The 25,364-nt window shown below is 40.7% G+C and overlaps 1 protein-coding gene across 5 annotated transcripts in view; it reads right to left on the bottom strand.

Annotated features, from left to right (window-relative positions):
• The window catches only part of SATB2 (SATB homeobox 2), a 140,147-nt gene that overhangs the window by 53,160 nt on the left and 61,623 nt on the right, over positions 1-25,364 (bottom strand). For all 5 annotated transcript variants that reach the window (XM_061456601.1, XM_061456607.1, XM_061456593.1 and 2 more), the window contains 4 exons: positions 20,321-20,447; positions 18,184-18,307; positions 13,358-13,460; positions 248-720 (listed from right to left, as the gene is read on the bottom strand). In XM_061456601.1, the coding sequence (XP_061312585.1) occupies positions 248-720; positions 13,358-13,460; positions 18,184-18,307; positions 20,321-20,447 (827 nt within the window). The remainder of the gene's footprint in view (positions 1-247; positions 721-13,357; positions 13,461-18,183; positions 18,308-20,320; positions 20,448-25,364) is intronic.

Here is a 25,364-nt window from a genome sequence, read left to right as displayed (position 1 = left end):
GGAAGAACCCACATTAGCAGAACGGTTGCTAGAGAACAAAGCTCAGGTAACAGCACAGAAAACAAACAGCTTTTCCAGGAAGAAAGAGCCATGGTCAATCCCAACAGAGACTGAGGGAAGAAACGAAGCATAGCTTGACCTGTTTGTATGCACACTTCCTGCCTTGGTCTGCAACAACCACACAGCCCCACAAGAGACACAACTTTGCCCCCTCAGCCCTTCTTGATTATAGAATAGAAATTGATACCTGTGTGCGGTTGAATGCTACTCTTGCAAAGACAGCTTGAGACACACTGGCTCTCTTCAGCTCATCTCTGACTTGCTGGTATATATCTGGAGAGACTTCTACCGATGAATTTGATGGCTCTGGTTTGACAGCTCTAGGGATGGGTGGATGATTCAAGAACTGCTGGTTGATAGCCTGTGGATGCTGGTGAGCCAATAGCCGGCTGACAGCAATCTGCTGGTTTATCAGATGGGCCATTGCTATCTGCTGCCTCACCAGTTGTGGACTGAGCTGAGGAGACAGGAGCCCAGGGTTTATCATTGTCTGCATCGTTGGCACTTGGTTTCTGATTGGAGTACTGTGGTGAATTTGGCCATGAGGAGACTGTTCGTTAGTTTTTCCCAAGGTTGCCAGCTGGTTGATATTTGGTAAGTGCATGGGACGTTGACCAAGAACACAATAGTCTGAAAGGTTTTCTCTTTCCACTCTTTCCACTGTTAAAAGAGAAAAATTTGTTTGCCATCATTCCAGATTGCACTTACAAGAGGACTGTTAGGGTAAGGGTTACTGCAGGTGACTCTATGCAACAGCACTTGCTTAATTTGCAAACCTACACTTGCGTCATAGCTTCACTGAAACATAAGCAAAAGAGCACAAAGTAAAGGCAACAGCAATAATCAACATTTTTTTGGACTTCTCAGGCACCACCCAATGCTCAGGAAGACCTCCTTATCAAACCAGTAACAGGCATCTTCTCAAACCTCATTTCCTAGAGAAACAAGCTTGGACATTTCCACTTACAATGTCACAAACTTTTGAGCATGTCACAGCAAATTGAATAATACTTATAAGGAGTCAATGTTTCAGAGTCACTGGCATCTAGGTGAAGGAAAGAAACCCAAATTAGTATCCACTCACATAAAACCCAGCGGAAACCAGACCATTCTCTGTGCAGCTCATGGAACTGCTTCTCATTACAAACTCAGTACCTACTATAACTTAAACTCCACCTTGCATTCTGTGTGGATGAAGTTAGCTGGTAACATCAATTCACTCGGGAGCAATAGAGCAGAATCATGCTGCTTGTGTGAAAGCATGCTACAAAACCATGCAATTCACACATGAGAAAATTGTAAAGCAATAGTTCCTATACCCAAAGCCTCATCACTATGAGTCTGTCCAGAAACCTTAAACCATCTCTGCATGAATGCCCACTGTAAAGAAAGTGACTTCACTCTCCTCAAAAACCTTTGTTTAGAACAACAAAGACCCATGATCCCTAAGTGACACCATGCTACAGAAAAGGAAACGCTGCACACAAAATGCATATACTGTAATTTTATATACTGATATTGTCCCTTTTCAACATCTTATGTCAGCAAAATCACAGTATCTTTTCATGTAACTGAAAAACTGAATGTACGTATTACAAAACTAAATTTCCTCTAAAAGTAGTATTTAAAATACAAAATTAAGTTTAAAAAGTACATAAATAAAAGTGCTACTTCAATAATTTTAAGTAATCAGAAGTCACTTTACAGTAGGTTGTAGATTCCATGAACCTCATTACATGCAATTAGATAGGCATTTATATAATGGTCTGATATAAAGTGCTCAGGGATACATACCATACAACTAGAAGACTACTACCTCATCCCTGTATTGCTCTCAGCAAATAAAAAGATAGGATTTACTTCATAAATGCTATAATTCTATTATAACTTGTGTAATGATTAACACCTGTACAAGGCTTTGGACTCTTTTTTAGAATTTAACCTATATAACGCTTTGCAGCTTTCCACAGCTCATACTCAGGATGACAGTTTACTGATGAGTTTCTCTGTTTCCTTCTAAATAGAAGGACAGCTCTTTTCACCTTCCAGGGTTAATCTCAGACACAGAGGGTTGAATTCTCACTGGGGAGGGAGTGCTGCCCGGAATACACACAAACTCACACAATTACTATCTTTAGAGCTGTCATTCCAGAACATCACAAGTACTGAATTTTACAACTAGGTGAATGAGTACACAGAATTTTCTTGTCAGAAATTTTCACTCACTCTTCCCATTCTTTTAGAGGAAATACCCGCTTTCCAAAAGCTATAGATTTCTGAGAAAATTATTAATTCTATTTTTCACAGAAGTCAACGTTTCAACCCACCTGATTTTCTAAGTGCTTGTTTGTACAGCGTATTTCAACTATGAAATGCAGTGCAGTATGTGTAATACACAACCACTATACACAAAGGTTGCCAGAGACACAATGCAGTACTTCAGTTTGCTGAAAATACTGAAAACTTCTATTCCAAGGCCTCCCTGAAAATCAGGTACAGAAAGCTCTCTACCACTAGGAACAACAACTAAATCACTGTGAAATGTGACATATAAGCAGTGCTGGTATCAGGGATGAACACAGAGTTGATATAGAGATGTCAGGTGTGGGCAGAGAAGTGGGGGAGAGAAGCTGCTTTGGTCACAGCCCCAGACCACATCCTGCAACATGGACAATTCAGAGCCCATGTGGCTATCCCTATTTTCTCCTCAGCCCCTTGCAGTAAGCCTGAACCTAAGTAATGCCATTGAACACACACAATTGCCAGCAAAACTGAATGCAATTATTCCGAAGGTCCAGTAGCTACTTGGCAATCGGGAATTAACCTGGTGTAAACAGACTAAAGATGTTGCTCAGTGTACATGAAATACTTGGAGTACCCTGCTACGAGAAAATACAATCAGAACTACTTTCAGTCTTCATTTACACCCTGAGAAATCTAGAGTCCTTTCACTAGGAGCTTCAGAAGAGCTGAACTAAGTTCTGAACTATTTCGTAGTTCAAGAAACATACATAGAATAAGTCACTGAAACCAACAAATTACTACTTGTTAAAACACAAGTGAAAAAAAAAGCAGAAACAGTAACCAAGTGTTTTTGAAAACTTGGTGAGAAATAAATATAAATAACATTCACTTTCTGGGCTGAACCACATTTGCCAAGTTTCCACCCACTCCTGACATTAGTGCCAAGTTATAAACCCCTATAAAAATAAAGTTTAAGATGAAAAGGCTGCCAGGCTGTTAATCTCTGCAGTGCTACTTGGAATTACAATTACACAGAGCCATCACCTGACTTGCTTCCATAGGTGTATTTTTCCCTTATTATCAGTTTCCTTTTCTGATCACATTAGGCTATACAGCCATGTATATACTCCCAATAAAAGTACCAGATTCTAGTCACTTCAACCACTTCAATAATAAAAGGTTACCATTAACAGTTACGCTGGATGGAAAAAATGTGCATTACTCAACTCCTCAAGACTGTTTCCTTCTCTAACACACTGCTCGTATCAGATTCCCTGTTGTTCTTTGGTAACTACGGATTGGTAAAACTCTGTGGGGCCAGACAGGAGCAAGCCTGAGACAACTCCAAGATGGAGACTGGCACTGCCCTGGGAGACAGGCCAGCTTGCTGGCAATGCTCTAAGAAAAAAGGAATACAGGAGCCACAAAGCTGCTGTGACACCAATGTTCTGCTTCAGATCATCCAAAAAAAGAATTTTCCATTTGCATCCTCCATTTTCCATGTTCCTACCCCATTATCCTTCCCTTACTTGCTATTGCTCCATTCAAACTGGGGATACATTACAGCTCTTGTCGTCCTGTATGAACCGGTTGGCACTTGAATATATTGGAATACAAAGCAGTGAAGACAGAGTAGCGGGACCTTAAATTGGGAAAGAAGGGGCTCCATGGACATGCGCTGTCTACGTTCAAGTGCTGCTGATACATGTCCTCTGCTAGAGCTGCCTGTGCTAGCTGAACAAAAGCTGGTTCACGAGGCTGTTGCCACTTCCATCTGTGGAGTGACCACAGCAAAAGACATGGCAGCAGCTCCTTTTTCTCCCTGTGTCATGCTGCCTGGTATGTGATTCTGCAGCTCTTTGCTGGAAGAGCTCTTTTAAACCAAGTACAACTGTCATTTCAGAGCCACCCACCCCTCTGAAGCCATATACTAGGCCCACATACAAGGTGTCTGGACAGCAGGTACTGTGCTAAGCTCAGGAAGCAGCTCTCGGAGCATGCCAGAATAGCATCTGCCCTTTGTTGTCCTATATCCCCCTCTACAACATGACACTATCTCTACAAGACAGTCAGAAAACAACATAATTCCCAGAATGGGAGCAGAAAATCGTCAAATTTCAATGTTCCTTTCTCTTCTCATAATGATTACCACGTGTGTTGATGTATTTCAACTCCTTACTGAGTTAGAAATTTCCTGGATACAGCACAAAAGGAATGCAGTGCACCCTTCCCCTGTATGATGCTCTTAACCTCTACCCTAATATTCCTTGCACAGTCAAGCAGCTGACACAGTCTGCAGCACAATAGCTTGGGGTGGTCCACATGCAACTTTCCATTTGAAATAAAACCAGCTCAGAAGATTTAAAATAAGATTTATTTCTCCACCTTCCCTTCCCCTCACCCTTTATTTTCACCGAGCTGTTAATAAGAACATTCTGACAAACAGCCTGTGGGGCATTTAGGGCTTATGAGTGGCACTAAATTGACTGACAGCAGCAGAAACCGAATTCCTATGCACAATAATGGATGCATTAGGGAGAGCAAGAGCATTTTAACATCTCCCAGCACCGCACCGCAGTGGAGACAGAGAGATCCCGCTGGCACCCATGACCCAGCAAGTCCTGAACTTTTCAGTCCCACAGGCAAAGGGGCACTTTGCCTCAGAGAAGGAAGAGGCTGGTAATGTTTTGTAATAAGTTACTAGCCGGCAGAATTGCCATGCTTCGATTGTGACAGGATGTCACCACCCAGGGCTGTTCTCTAGTGCTTCACAGTTTGCTTCTTTGTTTTATTTATTATTTAAAACCTGGTGAACATAAAAGCCATTACCAGTGGCGGTCACAGCCAAGCAGAGAGAACTCTGTGAACTCTGGTATGCCCTGTGCTAAGCTTGAGATACAAAGGTTCCCACAATTTCTCCTGGCTTAGCACCATGCTACTCACTGGAGCAAGACCTGAACTTTGGAGCAGTGTTTGGGAGACAAAGTGCTCTCCAGCACGGTACCACCCTCTACCTCTGAGAGACAGGGCTGCTGCACTACACCGAGAGGGTGCCCTCTTGCTTATGTTACATAGTTATGAACTACCACTTTGTAAATAACAGAACCACTCCAGAGCACAGGAGGTGCTTTTAAAGTGGTAATTCTGTATCTTTTCATGCATAATTAGGATAATTACTTATTTCTTTTAATCACAGCCCATTTAACCACTTCAGTGCAAAGGGCTGGTCTGAGAAGTCTCATTTTCATTCAACACCTAATCTTCATATTTGCTCAAAGTTGTTCCCTGACTTCATTCATTGCCTGATCTCTGCCTGGGCAATTTGTTCCTGCAGCCAGGACTGGAGAAAAAGCAGGCTGACTGAAGAGGCTGACTTCATAAGAAGCTGTAACTTTTAAAACCTTTCACTTCCTCTATCCTGCAGGACAGTAAAAAACCTCAAAATAGCTATAGTGCACAAACATAAATTGTCTGGCCTCTAGCTGTGGTAGCAAAGGCTACCCACAGCTTTATCCAAGCCTAATGGAGAACAGACAGAAAAGGCCATTGTCTGTTCTCAACTGCAAATCATTCAGTTCCCACCAAAGCACAAATCTCTACTTTTGTAATTAGAAGAACCATCATTAAAAGTGGGCCTTTGATCAGCATCAGTTTTAGGTGAACTGGGCAGAGTATACTAACATCGCTGACTCTGCGTGCAGCTGACCTTCTCCTTTCCTTGGCCTGAAGGCTAGATCCAAGTCATCCCTTGGGACACAGAGATGCTAACATGTCTTCCAGTAGTTCTGCTTAAATATAACAAGTCATAGTCTTCCCATGGGCTGTCCCTGGACTGCATTGCTTCCAAAGATGCTTGTCAGAAAAGAAGAAGCTAATCCATGATCTTGTTTTTCTAAATTATTTTGGGGTTACTATCCAGGTTCAAGAGTGCACACAGAAGCACAAACTCAGTTCTTCATAATCACATTAACATCACTTGTAGGCAGGACATGCCAGGTCTATCTGGCAGGGAAAAATGTTACACTGAAGGTGCTTTAGTCAACACCTGACCTAATGCATGAATATTGGTCAGGTGAAACGGAAAAGGAGAAGCAGGGAAATATTACTCAGAACTGTCCGACAGAAAGACAGAGTACTGGTTTAGATGGACGGATGTTCTCATTTGATATAAAAATACCTCCCTTCCTGTCAAACTGCTGTGACAGAAGTCTGTCCTGTTATTTAAGCACTAACCTCTCGTGGGCACCTTGAGAGGGAGGTTCAAACCTCCTAGAACACCCAGTCAATTGTGCAATCCCTCCAGGAGATAGGTACGCATCTCTTTCTAACTCATAACATCAGTGGTGGTGAAAGGAATGAGGCAGAACACAAACACCATTTAGGCAGACATACAAACTCTTCAGATACTTCAAGTGAACAGAACTCAATTCTGCTTTCAGAGTTATGTATTCTATGAAATCCATGGGATCACAGCCACATTGCAGCTTCCAAAGCTTCTGTCTGTATCTAAGCTTCATGTTTTTCTCCTGTACCAAACTAATCTCCACTAATGCTTACTTTCTAAGAATTCTTTTGAGCTAACACGTCATTGTTTGGCAGCACACGAAAATACTTTTTTAAAATATAAGGGAAAATGAATCTTTGAGATTCTGCAGATTAAAATAAAAAAAGTGTTTGTTTTTCAGAAAATGAAGATAATCATTCTTTCCTAAGAATACAAAAGTGACCAGGTACTAAGAATACAATAGTGACCAGGCAGACATCTCAGCCTCAGCACACAACTGGTCTGTTACAAGCTCTGTACTTGGAACACAAGACCTCTGAAAACCATAAAATTGAGTGACATTATTTGAGCAGCTTTGGTCAGCATTTCCTAATTAAAACAGGTCCAATGTCCCTGCATGGCAAGGGCAAGACATGGGACAAGTGGCTAGGCAGTTTCCCTACAGAAAAGCTTCCAACCCTTATCACACTGACACACATTCCCTAAAGCAGCATCGGCTGCAGCTCCAGCAACATCCATGCGCAAAAGACGGCGTTCAGCTAGCTGCACATATCCTTTTGCCGTGACACGTCTGCTATTAAGGGTGAGAGCCACTGCTCCAAAAGGGCCAGAAGATATGCAAGACATTCTGAAAAGCTGAAAATCATATATGCGTTTTCTGCAGATAATAGTTAAGTAAAAAAACAAAACAAAGCAAACAAAAAAAACCCCAGCAAATGGTGTGTTTTAGTTCTCCTTACAGAGAGGAATAGCCAAGAGGGCCACAACTCAAAGCCCCTGGAACGCACTGCAGTGGGTAGATTGTTTCTTAACAATACACACGCTCAAATCCCCCAAACTGGCATTTAACATCAGGGACAATGCTGAAATGCAAAATGCTAGTGTGGGTGTGGAAAACAGCAGCCAAGGGGTCTATAACTCTTGCTGAATCTTGACAACCTTACACTTATATTCAAAGAGAGATGCTAATTTTTCTTCATGATCAGTGCAAACTGATGAACTACTCCTCTCATAAAACAGCACAGCAGGCCACAGACTAAGAGGATGTCTCTGAGGCACAGATGATCTTCAGGTCATATATGTCATCTACATACTGAAAATCTTGCCTGCAAATGATGTTATTTTCTTTCCTTAAGAAAGTGAGGAATGTCCTACTTTTAGTGAAATAAATACACAGGAGTGTAAAAGTAAGCAAAGGAAAAATTACAGTAATGTGAAGAGCCACACAGCTAACCTGAATGACCCTAACTGGTTTTAGTGCCAGACCCACAACTAATATCCAAACAAGGCATAAAATGATCTCTTCTTAAAAAGCTTAACATTTCTGACTCTATAATATTTCTGCCTGTTAGTTAAAAAGGAAAAAGGTCAAGAGCTATGTATGTACATCTATACATACATAAATCCCTCTATTTACAGAGATACATACAAACGCGTGTATCAATAAGCAGGATATTTTTAGAAGTCAAAACCAATGCTTGGGAATTATATGGTGTGCCTTTCCATGAGGCTTCCACAACATCTGCTTCAGAGGAACAATTAAAAACTATTCCTTGGAGCAGACAATGACAATTTTCCCCAGATTCACACTGGCATTATCACCACTCTGCAATCCTAGGTTCCTTCAGCCTGGAAATAAGAAAGCTGGGAGCCCTTCTGAATCCTGTTTCTAACCTCTTTCAACCTAAAACAGCCTCTAAAACACATGATAAGAAAAACAGATTGCTCTGTCTATCCGTTATGGGAAGTAAGCAAACATACTTTCAAGCATAAAACAGCACACAAACAACAAATCAGTAATATTGGAAAAATCAAAGAGCAGCCAAAACACATTCTCAGTTTAAGGAAGCTTTTTCTTATATTCCTGATCTGTTGAAATAGAAATAACTGAGCCCTCCTCCTTTAAACTGAAAAGCCTCATCATTCCACAAAAACTTTGAGACAGCCACAGTCTCAAAACTCACATCCACAGAAAGCTATATTTTGACAGACACTGATGACAGGAGCAAAGATGAAATGTTCTTAATATGCAGACAAAGAAAATATGTCTTTTCATTTTTAAGTTCACAATGTATTTATTTCTCCCCTCTGCCTTCCTAACTTCCTCCCACCGAGCTAAGTTGTGTCATCAGGCAAAAAGAAAAAATTCACACCAGTTAAAAGAGTTTTAGTTGTGAAAGAATTCTGATACAGTGATAGTCCTTTTGGTAAAAATAGAAAGCATGACACTTGGAAGTGAAATATCTATTGAGAAAAAGAGCTAAAAAATATTCAAAACACTACAAACCCAAAACACTGGGCAATGAGTACGTAACTGGTACAGCTTTGATCCCTTGACAATAAACCATGTTGCACGGCAAAGTTCTGAAATACTTCTTTCCATACGTACATATATACATACAGTTACTTACAAAGTGTTATTTTTATTCGTGCATCTGTTTGTGAATCAAATTAAGAACCAAAGCAGGCCTATTCAAATCCTGGATTCTCCCAGCTTCAGCAAGTTCAGCAGCTAGAGAAACCAGACAAGAGGTTCTCAATTGCCAGGAGCATCCCCTACGGGGCTGGCCAGGAGAAAGATGGTTTGAGAACCGCTGCGCTAAGCCATGGCTGTCACAGTTGTCATCACTTAATACGTAACCTTCATTAAAAAGGGGGAACTCTGATCATTCAAGTAGGTTTAAACATGCTTACACCCTGTCATGTATGCACAACTCAAACACCTTGCATTCCTCAAAAATAAGGAAAGGTAAAAAGTAACAGGAGTTAAAAAAGGCTTTACACAGTAATATTACATTCATTCACAGTGCATATTCTGGAAAATAAGAATTACAATACAAACTAGATAGCTTAATTAACCCCCAAATGATTACACACGTCCATGAGGGGAAGAGAAATGTTCACAGAAGAACTGTCAGCTTTGTGTTTCCAACTACTGCGCGTCTTCCATTCGAACTGTGTTAATACAACCTCTCCTTCAAATATATATGTGTATCCCAAGGAGACTGGAAAGAGTGGACATCCCGTCACAAACTCACTCATGTCTTCACATGTATCCCAAGTGGTAGGCTGAGAGCCAGGAGGAGACAAAAAGCCTCCATCCTCACACCAGCCAATTCCTGAATCTGTCTGTATGCTAACTCTCGTGCCGCTGAGTAAACTGTGAACGTCTTCAAACCTTAAGGGGCTGGGGCAGGGTGGGAGGAAAAATTCAAGCAGAATTTTATTCTAGCATCGTCTTGACACAAGACAAAATTACCATGCTGAGCTGAACCAACTGAAAACTTCTTTTAAATTACAAGCATAAATAGTTTAACTGTCTTTTTGGTGAGTTCAACAGAATGCACACTGAGAATGTTTACTTGAGATCTGATACCATTCTATTTGTATACAGCTTTTTACATCTGTTGCTGATGATATCAAATTATTGATCGTTCACGTTCTTATATTTATTTAAACATTAACTATAGACTCGGCAACCTGATGCTGTTTCCCCTTTTTTTTTTCCTTTTTTCCAGAGAACTTATTTTTGCCTGGCTTCAGTTGTAATTACTTTGATCTTCCAGAGTGTACAATTATTTTACTGTTTATTTATTTCTATGAGAAAGGAAAAAAGTTTGACCTAGGAGATCTATATGTGGCAATTTGTAACAGAATAACATAGCTTATGTTCAGGAAATCATGGTTTTGATTAAGAAGCAACCATTTAGTTCCCACTGTTTTATTAAAACAGACATTAGCAGATAATAGGAAACACATTTAACACTGTAGCCTGCATCTAGTTTGCAACATCAGTAAAGTTATTTTGAAGCCCCTTCCAATTTTGCGCTCACCATAGCCCATGTGAATTGCTTTTTGCTTTTACTTTCTAATAACCGGCTTTAGAGTTACACATGGATATGGGTGCTGGTCCAAAAGACTCTCAATGATAGTTTTTACCCAACCTATTCAGATTACAACCTAAAAATATTAATTGCCGCATCATCCATCCACCTTCATGGAAAAACTAAGTCCATTTTTTAAATTATTATTAAAGGAGCATGCGATGACTGAAGCATGTAACTGAAGTCACTGATTTTGCATACTAACTGAGCTGTCCTGTATGAATATATGGCTACAGAAAAGAAACAAAATGAGATGAAAACAGAAATAATGAGAAATTGAAACTATCCAAAGAAGTGTCGAAGTCTGTTTCCAGGGGGTTTAGATTCCTGCCCTGAAGTTGTATGGCTGTTTATTCTCCATGCACCACTGTACCTGCCATAGACTCTTTGTTTTCTCTCCCACTCATATGGTTGATGAATCAACACCACTTGAACTGCTTTATAGCAGCTTGTGTTTACTTCACACATACCTTAACCTTCCTTTTTCTCCTCCTACTAACACACACATACACTTCCAAACAGCAGCGACTGGCTGTGTTTCTTTGAATAGCACAGATACCGAGTTATCTGGCAAACTCTTCAGGTTTGGATCCTTGACCTTTTGATTGAGGTTTCATACTGCTTTTACTGCACTCAACAATTTAACTGTGCACTTACTAAGTAAAAAAAAGTAAGAGCTTAAAGAATTCAATGCTCTGAGAATGGAAGAAAGTGGAAGACAGCAGTGTGCTAGAAACACTCAGAACCTGTAGTGGCATCTCTACGGTTAAGAACACTACAGTTAAGGGCTTCCAGTGCCTCTGCAACTGGCACCCTTGCCCAGTTTGGAAAAAAAGAAGGTGGGGAAGGAGGGAAGCCTGTCTCTATTCTCCTAGAATGGCAAGTAAAAGCGAACGGTGATGACCTTGAAGCTGTTTGATTCCTCTGATTGTTTTTTAACCAAGGGGATATGTTAGAGCACTTCGAATAAAATTCTGTTATTAAGAGACCACTTAGAGCAAAGAAACCATTTAGAGAAAAATTTCAGAGTCACACAATGACAATTTAGAGAGAAAAGAAACTATGCAGTTCCTTTGGCACAAGGTACTGATACTGAAGATACTAAGATAGATACTGAATCAACATCTTTAATTCAAGCCTAAAAATTCTAGTAGGTCAAAACCAACACCTCCACTTCCTCATCTGCATTGTTACCCCACTTCTACCTGAAAAATCTTCCTTCTAGACACAAATAATTTTAGCATAAAGCATTCTATTTTTTTAAATCCCCTAGTGAAAATCTAATCACTGCATAGCCCAAGCCTGAGCCTCTTACAGGTATGCTCCACACGGAGCAGACATGCAGAGGAAAACCAGATGCCTCAGAACTTGTTCTGATATTTCATGCAATTTTGTTTCGTGTGTTCCTAACTCAAGCAGCAGACTCTTCATGGTATTATTATGCAGATTTCTAGTCTGTCTTATGGAAACCAAGCAAGCAACCTTTCACAGCGCATGTATGCCAGCTGTTTAAGAGAAAAAAAGGGCAGACTCTTTGAAGCTGCTAATCTTCATGCAACTAAAACTACAACGGCTTCTCAAGAAGGACAGACCATTACCCTATTTCTGCATAATGTTTTGGATCCTGTTATGATTTTCCTGGCTACTGAAAGGATCACAGGCAGAAACAACAAAAACAGCTTATGTCTTCTTTCAGACAATGAATCTTCCCTTCAGTGGTGTAATAGAGAGAAAAACTATGAAAAAACCTATCACGGAGTAAAGCTGCTCTCCAAGGCTGATGGACACTTGGGGAGGAAGGAGCCAGTTGGTATTGTGGAAAAGCTTTTGACTACCCCCCAGTATCCTACTCAAAGCACCCGTGTATTTTAAAACAAAAAACCTACCAAAAGAAATGGTCCAGTACACACATAAGTGTCTTCCCAAAGGAAAGGATGGATAAAAGAACAAATTACACATGGGGGATCCTTGTCACTCATTTTGTGTACTATTAAAAGGTGATCAAACATTTCAGTAGTGAGCATGGGATGAACTGACACAGTAATTTTACTGCCTCAGGCATTCACTGCCAATCATCAGCTAACACAATTTCATTGCAGAAAAAAATAGAAACAATATACAGGGGGCTGTTTTCATCTTAACTTTAGTGGATGCAGCACTTTGTTATTTAGAGCAACATCTCCTAATAGTCGGATATTAAATCCTCAATTGGTAACCAGATTCACATGATAAAACATGGCAGGAGTGCCAGTACACTTTGCAGAATTGAAAACAGAAAACAAGGGCACACGTTACTTAGATGGATGTTTTTCAGCTTTCATGAATAAAACGCAACTAAGGTAATTTACACAGCAGTTTAACTTTCAAATCCTGAGATACTGGAACATTTTTTTTTTCCAGAACGTTTTAGCTTAATTCAAAACACAGTTGATCTTTCAGCACAACTAAATGGGATATTTCAAGCATGTTTTAAGTGCCCTGTGTTTTCATACCAGCCTTGTTTGCAAAGTATCAGATTTAATTTCAAATGTGCTGTGACTGTGCCCTCTTTGTAGACAAATTCACTAATATTATTATAGCCTATTATCACTTTTACTTAAGGCAAATCCTCTCAAACTGTCAGCAGAAGTTCAAGAACTTGGAAAGTCATAAAAAATCAATTTACCTTTAATCTTCTTGTACTTTTTGTACCATCTCCCAAACTCCTGGCACTTGGTTGCTGACACATTGGCATAGTATGTGCTATTTACAATGGATGAAATCATACTCTGGAAGCACAAAAAGAAAGACAAGAAGTGTTTTAAAATATCTTCCACAATTAGAGATCTATTCCAGGAAAAGTGAATGACATGTGAGTGCACCATGATCATCCATTTGTGACTTTAAAACTAAAAGAAGCATCTAACAAGTAAAAAACTTGGTTTCATTCTCCATGGTCCCAGCCATAATTAAAATTACAAAATAATAATTATTGTTTTGCATAATAATGCAAGAAAGATTAGAATGAACCTAGGGTGAGACCTGCAGCTCAGGCTGGCAGAGCAATTTTACTTTAGTTTTTACTTATGTTATTATTACAACATCTAAACTTGAGTTGTGTAAGAACAGGCAGTGCCATGCTGGGGAAAATATGCTCACTGTACCCGGGTGAGAACAAGCATGATTTAGCTACCAGGTCCTAAGGTAAGGTTAGATGCTTCAGCATGCATAATCCAAATAATGCTTTTCAGAAGTCTCAGATATGTTTCCAAATGCAGCACCATCACACAGTCAAGAACTGGAGAACATCCGTGCTACTCAGTGCAGAACAAGTTAGGCAAATAAATCAACTTAATTTATAGAAACGTGTGATTAGCCCTTGTGTGAAAAATGACCCAAAAGAGAAATTAACAGTGCCATTCAGAGGTAAGGGAACTACAACACAGAACAACCAAAAACCACAAAAAGCTCAACAAAAGAGAAATATCACTTCACCACCAACCCTCTCTATTCTTCATGAATTCCCTCTAAGTGATTCTCAGTACAAGCCAACAGAAGCAGAGAGATGCAGAGCTGTTCTGCAGCACCTGATCCTCAACAAAATTATACTTCAGACCTATGATGCTTCTGCCCATAGCGTGGGAAACAGCCTGTGTACTGGCAGTTCTTCTTTTCTATTTTTTCCCCCTCCCTTCATCCACTCTATAGAGGAGATAATCTTTTTAACAATAACATTTTGCTTTCCTTTTCCCCCCTCTGAATTCTTCCAAGGTCAAATCCTTCCAGCACATGTACATTTCCAGCAAGGAAATGCAATCTAACACCACTAACGCATGGGGAGCCAACGCATCTTCTCCAGAAATCACATTTTCCTTATGGCCTCCTTCCTCACTTACTACAAAGGTCAGAAAAAGCCCTGGCACATTGTATGACCTTTCTGCACAGAGATGAGGAGAGTGAGGATGATCTCACAGCTCAAACAAGCTACCAACTGTAGGTTCAAGTTCTGGCCCACTGGCTCCTGCAGGCTCTTGTACAAAATGGGATCTTGGCCATCTCTGGAAAGCTACAAGGCTTACACATTGGCTTACTCAATTTTAACAATGCTTTAGAAACAAAAAACAACCCCTCCCTCTTCCAGATTTATCCAGCCTTCTACCCACTTCACTGCAGTATCACAGGACTCCAGCTGTTCCTGAGCTCTTGAGTTTTGGAGACTTAAAAACCATCAGCAAAACTGAGAGACTTGAGTTAACTGGGTAGTACAAATTGGTCCAGTCCTCAAGAGGTATTTTCACTTTCAGTGAAGAGGCTCTTCTGCCTTTGAACTTGAACTTTTCCGCTCGAAGGCTGCTACAGTGCACTGCAGTAGAGTCTGAAGGCTATGAAGTAAGCGCCTTTTTAAGCAGCAGCTTCAATCTCTAAATCTGAGATTCAATTTTCTAATTAAAATCAATATTTTGAGACATAAACCTAGCATTGTGGCAGTCAGCAGCAATTCCCTGCCCATAAATCCTCCCTTGCTCTAAGTCATTTTAACGAGCGATAGTATTCTGAAAGCCTCACATGGAGATAGCCTCTGCTAAGGAAAGATTTTGAACAAAGTTGAGCTGAGGCAACTTGGGGGTTTTTAGTATCACTCTGGTTAAATTGCCAGTCAGTAAGGAAGGGTGGGGAAATTGTTTAACTCAATCGACATAACAATTTGGGTTTTCCTCTTTTTTCCCCCTTCCACAAAATCCTCTACCTCTACAACAAATCAACATCATTACTGAAATTGGAGGGCTATTAAATATGACAGAATATATTAACCCATTAACCTTTATTTGAGAAAGCAAAGCTTAAACTAAATAGTAAAATCAAATAATAAATCAACCACTGGTGAAAAACCCCAGGACAGATTCTCTTCAACTGCTTGACAGTAGAGCAGGGGAAAGAACCATGATAACTTTCAAACTACATATCCTCACAATTAAGTGTAAAGGAACACCGGAGGTATTTCTAATAGGAATCTCAGTAAGTCTGCAGAAAGGAAGTATCTGTTCAGAAGAGAGCGGCAAAAAACCAACTGACTAATTGCAAATTTCTAAATAATGCATATTATTACTCCTGGGAAAAATACTTAAGGAGAAATAGATTACAATAAGCAGCAAATATGGCTGGTATGTGTGCGGCCATGACACATGTCGAATGAAAACTACTTAGACCAGGAGGGAGCTAAGAAATATCCACACAAAGAAAATTCAGTGCACTAAGTTCAAGGAGAAAAATATGGAATGCACTCACATCCCAAGAAATCTTGCTCCAGCAAAGGGACAAAATGAATGGCCACTGCTGAAATGAGTTATACAATGCACAGGAAAGACAGAGGTCTCTATGCAAAGATAGAAATGCTGGAATAATTGGATTTCTTTCTGCCACACACACTCCCCCCAACCTATCCTCCTTCGTCCCAGCTTGGTTAACTGGGATTTATGTGTTTGAACAGGAGCCGTATGCTACAGATAGCTAAGCTGCAGCCACATAATACACCTAGCAGAAAAAAAACAGAACATTTTTAAATCAAAGTGAATGATTACATTTCCCATTAGTGGCAATCAGAATCCCCATCTGGGCTGCATGGAGAGCTCAGGCACTGGGAACCAGAGACAGAGCACCGTCACTGGTGGAAGCAAGAGCTCCCTGCGCTGCCCCTCTCCACTGCTGTACTTGAGGCACTGTGAACACATTAATAAACAGCAGCATTTACTCTGCAGTCTGACTCCTAAGAGACCACTCTGCAATTTGCTGCTGTCAATAATATATTAACCACAAGGGGGTTGTAATGACATTTCACATTTGGCACGATATTTTTTTAAAACTGATTTGGGAGAAGGAATTGTATTAGAGGCATACTCAGATGATGGCAATAGACAGCTCCTATACAACCTTCCATTGTATCTTCTGCATTTTGTGAGCCAAAACAAAAGAGATTGAAACTTTTTATGGCAATAGTAATAATAAGAAGAACAATAATAATAGCAGCTGCATTCTTGAAGTCCCAGTTCAAGGGTGAGCTTAGTAACTCAAGGTCACTTACACGTGCTTAAAAGTAAGCAAGCTCAGTTTTCTACAGAAGGATCTCCTTTTAGATTTGCCCACTAAATAACTACTGGGGCCAGGATTTTTGCTGCTGCAGTTCTGCCATCAATAATTTTGTAAATGTGTTTCAGACTGAGGCTATAGAAGGAGTAAACCAACTGCAGCATTTCCACCTGCTAGGCTTTGAAACAGAAGTGGGAGGAAAAAGTCCCAGACAACAAAAGACTTGTGCATATGAAATGATGTGTAGTTTAGTTATCCTGGATATTGAAGAAGAATGGGCAGACACAACCATATGCTGCAATCATCATTAGCTGACCAGATTCCACACATAATTCTATTTAAAGAAATTAAACTGTGTGAAAGAAAAAATACTTTTGTATTCAATGCACTTACGCTCTGTAGAGTCACTGCTACTCCTTTAGTAAATAAGGCAAGTTACGTGGCTTTTCCTTATACAGCCTTTCCATTCTTGTTGATTCTGCAGACCCCCACTTGGCTAAGGAAGATGAGGAACATGATTCCTACTGACTGCAAAGACCTATGCTCTGCTCTGTATCTCATCTCTGGTGCTTATATACAGAAAGACTTCTCTTGGTTCACAGAGGCTTTGGATCACAAACTGCAGGATGAGCATACAGTGCAACACAAGACAGGCAACCACAGGAGAAAAAGTGTTGGATACGGGCTAGCAAAACAACAGATTTTTAGCAAGCAGAGATTACTGATGTTTTGACTTTTTTAGATTAACCAGTGATGCTAATATGTTTTTTAGAAGGCAATTATTCACTCCTAAGCAAAGTGACTTGGCCTGGGTGCTGAAGTTTTCAGTCATGAATTTTTTATTAATTTCTCATTATGAAAGAACAAATAAGAGCTAATGAGATCTGTAGGAACCTGTGTCTTAGACATGACACTACTGCCGTTTGTAAAGCAGTCACAGAGACTGAGACTGAGTTTTTGTTCTTTTTTTATCATAACTACGTATACACTTTTTTGTGCTGTTTCCTAGAAACTGGGGCACAACTGTTAAAAGAGCACATTTTTTATCATAGTTGGAGGCTGAAGAGAGCTACCTATGGGTTAGTAGGGGAATCAGGCCTCTGCTAGTGAGAAGAAGCTACTCAAATCCTGCATTTCAGGACCACCAGTCACATTGCAAAAGGTTCATACAAAGGTCTAAGTAAAGGATTTACATCTCTGTGAACAACAGGATAAAACCCAAGAAATTCATTCATAATTTCCACCTGGAAATGCACTAAGAAAATATGGTATGATCTTTTGCATATTAATTAGAATTTCTCCTTTCTAAAGAAAACCAGAAACCTACTTGGTATTTATGGAATTGTTTCATCTAAGACCTTTACTGAACAAATATGAACTGTAGATTTTATAAATTTGGCTTTTCCTAAGCCTGTTAAAAACACTGACCTGTGAGAGAGGGCATTCTTTGGCTAATGTGCTCTGATTCATCTCTTTGAGCAGTTCCTTTAAGGCATTGCGAACTGTGGCATGGTTCCACTGCTCTGCTGGCAAGTCTTCCAACTTTGAACAACTGTTAAAACAGAAAGCAAGAAGTAGACAGAAACATTACCTTCACAGATGCTTACTCTTTGCATACAAGCACTGCAGACCTTTAAGCAGTGAGCATAACCTAGTAGATGCCTGCTTAGCCAGCCAATCAATCAAGGTCTGTCTTCGCTTTTTCCCCTCCTCACCAAGCCTGACTCCCAGAAGATGTGTATTTCAACTAAAAGAATGACAGTACATGGCAGGAATATCAGCTAACCCTACTACCGTATTATATGTGTGTATAACCATTCCCTCTGGGGCCTGACAGAGAGCAAAGAAACTTCAGGCAGAGAAAGATACTCCTGCTGGGATAGAAAAATAAACGTATCTACCACCCTGTCACTAACAAAATCCCTAAAGAGTAAGGGTCCTCATTGTGTGGAGGTGGGGCTTTGAACAATGAACTTCATGTTATACAGGTTCTTATTGCTGCCCTCATTGTTCAAGTATCCAGGAGCCTTTCAGAAACCCATTAAGCCATATGCCCAAGATCTGTCACGTGCAGTTCGTTCTCACTTTCATTCTACAACAACTGCATTATCTAGTGAAGCTTTTGACTTTCTGTGACTTGTGCCACTTCTAATTTAACAAGCTTACAGTTTGTGCCTACATACATGGGGACAGACCTGAGAAGCACATCAGAAAGTTGGGAGAAGCTTGGCATTGCCATTCATGCCTGAGAGACTTAATACATGCTCTCCAATAAACCTCTGAGGTTGCTCTGCCTATACAGTCTGGCCCTTGGAGTTGAAAGGTCAGTTACACTTGAGGAGTTTAAGTAGTCAATGACCATCTTTATCTCAAAGACAAGGGCTGCCTTTTATTTACATTTCACCTAGGCATTCAAGCACTTTGAAGATAAAGAATGAGACCTTGATCTTACGCTGATACCCTCCAGTGATATATATGTGACCATAACCTAGATGGACTCCTGGTACTTCTGAGGAGATGAGTTACCTCACTCCAGTTTCATAGCAGCTGCAGGCTCTAGATGCTCTTTTACAACTATGCTGCAGAGATGAAGCCTAGCTGAGAAATGATAACAGTATATAAAGCCAATGAAAGGCCTATTAGAGGGAATTGGAAACCCCAAGCTCCATCAGAGATGTAACAGGAATGAAATGTTGCTGTTAGTGAGGCACTAGCTACTTCCAAATTACAAATTGAACTGAACAGTTGGAGGATATATACCTGCCACCAAAGGACACACACACACATCCCACTGGAGCCCTCTCCTTTCAAGTTGAGCTTCAAAGAACTGTGAGCAAATTATTCCAGTCTGCCTGTTATTTTTGCCTCTTTCCTGGCCATAGAGCTATAGCAGACTGTGCAATGCAGGCTTACCAGCAGGTTTAGAGTATGCCATGCACTGCCAGGGGCCTGCCGCAACTCCTTATGCAGACATCAGTAACTATTTGAGGACTCTTTTGAAGGTCAATAGACAGAAAGGGGGAGAAAAAGAGGCGGGGTGGGTGGGGACATCAGGAGCATTTGCTTTGCTAATCAGAACTAGCAGGAAGGAAAATATGTAGTAACACATCCCTTCCTCATCTTCTTGCCTTTCCACTGGGAAGGCCACTTGAGAAAGAAGAAAAGTCAAAAAGCTCCCCTCCTCCCCATGATGAAGACCTGGATTCTCACTATGCGGTCCTAAAAAAAAGGCAAGGAGTTTGTTGTTTTGACGCAATAAGGCCTCAATAACCCATTAAATTAGGAATTGTGGAAAGGGCTGCCTTTAAAGGCCCCGTATCTTTACTTAATTGAGTTTCTGGCCCTCCCCTCCCTACTACCACATTGCTACTTCAAAAAACATACAAATCAGTTGGAACATGCAGCAAAAAGCTGCCAGGTGACCCACCCTTCTCTTAATTTTTCTTTTCATTTCATCAAAAGACCAGAAATTAATGAAGACAGGATGTGCTAATCTCTGTAGTAATGCTGTAATCGACAGAGCAGCTCAGAGAATAGAGAAGGACAGATGTTCAGAAACACCCACCTTTGTAATTGGATTTTCAATGTCACAACATGATAGACATCTTGTAGCATGTCGGCTACTGTCGCATCTGGTGCATCAGTCACATAACTGAGAGGGAGGGGATTCCACCTCCCAAGCTTGATTATTCCTAAGAAGAAAACAAAAAAAGTATACTTTATATTTTACCAGCCATTTACTAAACGCTTTGATACGCTTGTTTGCTCATGAAATTCATGATCTGCCTTGAGGTTTAATGCAGTCTTGCTCAAAAAGACGTGTTGTACTGACTCCTGAAGCAAACAATGGAGAAGAGTAGGAATAGATTTTAAATGCTTAGCAGAGAGCTGCTGACATGTTTCTGGCTCTTAAATTACTTCAAGGAAGCACAGGAGGCTTCCTCCCTTCACATCTTTCGTCATCCCACTAAAGCCTAGTTCTCTAAGTTAGAACAAGCTTTAAATATTCTGTAGTCCCAATTTTGCAGTCTACAAAACCCTTCAGTAAATAAATGCGTTAGTTTTGACTTGAAGAGGAAAATTCCCATGTGTGGGCTTTCAGCACACAGTTACAATCTAATCATGGTACTATTCCCAGTGTGGATGGATAGCACTGGAAATCCACCAAGTAGGAAGAGTTCATTCCCAGCTACAAGTTGCACCATGCAGACAGTTGCTTTTCTTTGTGGAAAAAAAAAACAACTGCAAGAAGCTGACCACAGATCCAAAATAGCATTTTGGGGGCAGGAGAGAATGCGTTAAGTTCTATTTCTACTTCTGTTCATTCTTTAATAGGGATCATCACCTCTTCTGTATGAGCTTGTCACAAAGACTGTAAACTTGGATGGTAAACCATTTGGTGCAGAGGTATTATTTCTATTTAGACAATTGCAGAGGGCCCGCCCACACCAAAAACAATGACTAATACCAGGAATGACTTCCAGGAAGATGCCAAACAAAGAAAGCCACAGTGCCATCTTACATGAGAGCAAAGCGGTTCAGCCTTTTTCTGCTTGCCAACTACTCCTTCTATTCCCTCCTCCACTATGTTCCCAGTGCCTCACTGTTCTGCTCACACAACTTTTCTCAGCACCACTTTACAAGACACCAATAACCTTTTCTCTTTTCTCCCATTTAAACTGATGCCTTTTAAGGTTTGCTTATTTACTTTCTGATCTTCAAAAACACCATCTGTAAACACTATGGCCAAAAATACACTAACACACTAATACATACAAAAACTACTTCCTCTGCGATAACACAAGCTCCAAGAAACCTCTTTGCATATCTGGAAAGATGCTGTGATGTCAAGAAACTTCAGCCCTCTCCTTCTCACTTTCTACTCCCAGCTATTCGCCAGTTCTGCAAGTAATCAAACTGAAATAAATTGCAAAAGCTTTTCAACCTGATCTCCCAAATATGATCAGAAGTACCACCTCTGAAACACTGAAACAAAGCTTCTTGCACAGAGACAGTAACAGAACACAATGCTTATGAGCCCACGAATTAACCTGCTATGGAATATTTTTCCCCCATTCCTTCATAGGTTGAAGAGAAAGTAATTCTAGTACAACTCCTTTTCTCTAGAACTTCAATCTTTGCATTTACCACTGACATATTGCTTCGCAAGGTGTTCCATCATCACATACTGAAAGAAGATGGAAGTGACCTAGGTCATCCCCAGCGGCATGAAGTTTTGCTGTAACATGCTGGTACAGAAGGGCTAATATTTCAAGAGGCGATTAGAAGGCATTTGGCAAGGGGAGATCTTGTCCAAATGAAACAAAAAGTTAGTAAGTGCTGCTTGATATCCAATGCTTGAAAATGGGACATAAACAGAACAAAAACATTTAAATGATGCACTGTTTCAGTATTAAGATTTAACAATCTGGTGCTGAATATGCTGCAGTATAAATAGTGCCTGGACTCAGATCCAGTAAAGTAACACACAGCACTCATTCACAGCACCGTATGTCTCCAGTGCTGGCTCCTTGAGTCATATTCCACTTGCCAAGAAAAGCTGTTTTTCTTAAGGGGATAGTTTACTTAATGTTATCTCTGGTGACAACAAGAAATGCATATAGTACAGCATATATTAGTCATGAAATGAGCATCAAGGGTCCACTGAGTGTAATACATGCTGGGAAAACACAGTTTAGCTGCTGACTTCCTTCACCCCCTTCTGCTATATAATAATTTAAAGCAAAAATCACCTAAAAATCCAGAAATCTATACCAGCTTCACAGAACACTTGGCTTCCTATGTTTAACCACGCCAAGTTCTCATGTAATTGAAAAAATAAGCATCATATGTGCCCCATAAGTCACATCTAAATTGGTAATATTTTACAAGAGGCTTTATTTTTCATTCAATTAAGGAAAGCACTCGGAGAGCACACCATCTGCAACTGCTTGGGCCTGGCAATGCTGGCAGGAGACAGAGATGGTCGGGGGGTCAACGAAGTTACCAAAGGTGTCCCCAAACTAAGAAGGGTTTATAGAGGAACACCACAGTGCAGCCAGGGTGCACCAAGGGAAATCCTACCCGAATTGCTCTACAGGAAACGTCTGCTACTACTGGAAGTAAGGTGGGTTTTACTTCTTTTTTTTAATCCCCCCCTACAACTGGAGAGGAAATTGTCTTGGCTGGATTTAGACAAACACAGGTGTTACCATAATGCTCCGTGCCTCTGCACGTTAGCACCTGCTGCGAGTCCTTTACTCTGCGTTGCAGCACTGCTGATGTATGCTGTTTTTTCAGCCGGTGTGATATGACGTGTGAAGTTTTTTTCCAGAGCACATTAAGCTGGTCCAAATGATAGCCAGAAGCCATGGTTTCCATCCAGCTTCTCAGCAGACTTCACAGGTGGTTTATTTCATGGCACTGTACTTAAAGCAACTCTTGGGTTGCATTTGGGAAGATGATGCCAGCTTGTTGAGCAAGCGTATTCTCTGCACATTAGAAGACATCTCTGAGTGACTCAGGGGAGACCTTATAGCAGCCTTCTAATAGCTAAAAGGGGTCTACAAGAAATCTGGAGAGGGACTTTTTACAAGAGCATGTAGTGACAGGACAAGGGGCAACGGTTTTAAGCTGACAGAGGAGAGATTTAGATTAGACATCAGGAAGTTCTTTCCTGTGAGGGTGGTGAGACTGGCACAGGGTGCCCACAGAAGCTGTGGCTGCCCCATCCCTGGCAGTGTTCAGCATCAGACTGGACAGAGCTTGGAGCAACCTGCTCTAGTGGAAGGTGTCCCTGCCCATGGCAGGGGGTTGGAACTGGATGAGCTTTAAGGTCCCTTCCAACCCAAACCATTCTGTGATTCTACGACTCCACAGTAAAATCTGAGTAGACCAAAATTTTCCCTGTAAAAAGGTCCCTTCTCATTGAGGACTGGGTGTTTCTAGTGTTATACATGAGAACAGCCTGGTAGCAAGGGGTCAATTCCACATCATTGATTTTTATTGCTCCTCTCATTGACTCCTAGTGGTACAGCTCAGGCCTTTAAGAAAATCATTTTAACTAGTCTGACTGACCTTTTGTGTCTCACAACTGAGACACGGAAGTCTGGATAGGAATGAGCAATGGTCACAGATGTCACTAACAGTGTTATTAACGAATCCACTATTGCTCCAGGAGTATCACTGCTCTGTCAGCTCCAGACTTGCTCAAAATTGTGTGTGGATAATGTGCAGCAGACCAGATTGCTCAGGAAATCTGAAAGCACATCTTCTATGAGTTCACAAAACTCCTGTGTTAGTAAGTCTGGTTCTCCTTTCTCTATCAATGACCCTTTTGGACTCTTTTCTTGTATGAGTTCTTTGAAGGGAAAGTTCAACAGATTTCAAAGCTTGCAAAGACTGGAGAAATGGCTGAACTAGAACAGCTCTCAAGAACTCATCTAGAAATGGCTGAACGCAGCCCAGGTCACTTAGATAATTAAAGACAATAAACAGATCAAATAGTTGTCTCAAAAGATTTCACCCCCAAGCCCTTCATATTTTAGAAGAGATTCTCTAATCCATGCTGGCTGCTGGTTCTTGAATGGCGTGTCCTTCTACAGACAGGCTTTGTATGAAGCTAAGTGCTTCACAAGAATGCAGACGGGGAAAAAGGAAAGAATAATCCAGTTAAAAATATGTATAACAACTTTTACCCACAAGAATGCCAGAACATTCTTCAAACTTCAGTGAGCTCAAGCGCCAGGTTCGTATGTAACAACCACTGCAATTCACTGCCGTTGTTCCACACAGGCCAACAGAGTGCCACCCTCCCAGAGTGCTTTCAATTTAGTTTCATTGAAAATGCAGCTCCTTCGGAGAAGAATGTGATAACTATGCATATCAAAGTAGAACAATACACTGAACGTAAGGCCTGACCAGCTACCTCATGGCTGATCTCAATACCTAGCAAACATTTACCTGTATGGCCTAGGAGCCTCTTTTGTCTTTGCAAATGGACAGATAATCACACAGTACCCTCATTCTAAGAATGCCACATCTGGGGTTTAGAGTATATATCTCACAGTCTAGCTATGACACTGCCTGCCGTTTTCCAAATTGCTTTTTGCAGTTAAACAAATCAAACAGTACCAGAACATGCCTCACGCTGTCACTGGTTCCCTTCACCAAGTATTCCCATCTCCCACCATGGCTAGACTCCTGATTTCACCTTTCACAAATTATAAGCATACCTGAGTTACATCTTGAATGGATAGTTGTATGTATGTTATGCAGGATCAACTCAACTTATTCAAAATCCTACTCTGTGAGGGTTAAAATAAAGGAATCAAGTGAAGAACACTTTCGAACTTCGTATCAGCATCACCACCCCCACCTCAACATTTTCTGGAGACAGCTACAAAATGAATCACAAGTAATACTTGCCCAAATATGTACAGAGAGGGCTAGAGAAGGAATTTTGTGTTCTTTGGATAAAGGGAAAAAGAAGGATAGCAGAGAGCACTGATTCCTTACCAAACTTTGTTAAGAAAAGCACTTGACAACACTAAGCAGACAAACCAATTGAATCCCTGAAGCGCAACACCAAAATCTCTCATTTTCTACAG

This window comes from Pezoporus flaviventris, unplaced genomic scaffold (genome assembly GCF_033815535.1).
Source record: "Pezoporus flaviventris isolate CSIRO_AGI_PZ_B2104156 unplaced genomic scaffold, CSIRO_AGI_Pfla_v1 ptg000001l, whole genome shotgun sequence".
Classification (NCBI taxonomy): domain Eukaryota; kingdom Metazoa; phylum Chordata; class Aves; order Psittaciformes; family Psittacidae; genus Pezoporus; species Pezoporus flaviventris.
Note: the sequence above shows the minus strand (reverse complement) of the source record. Positions and strands in the feature narration are given on the sequence as shown.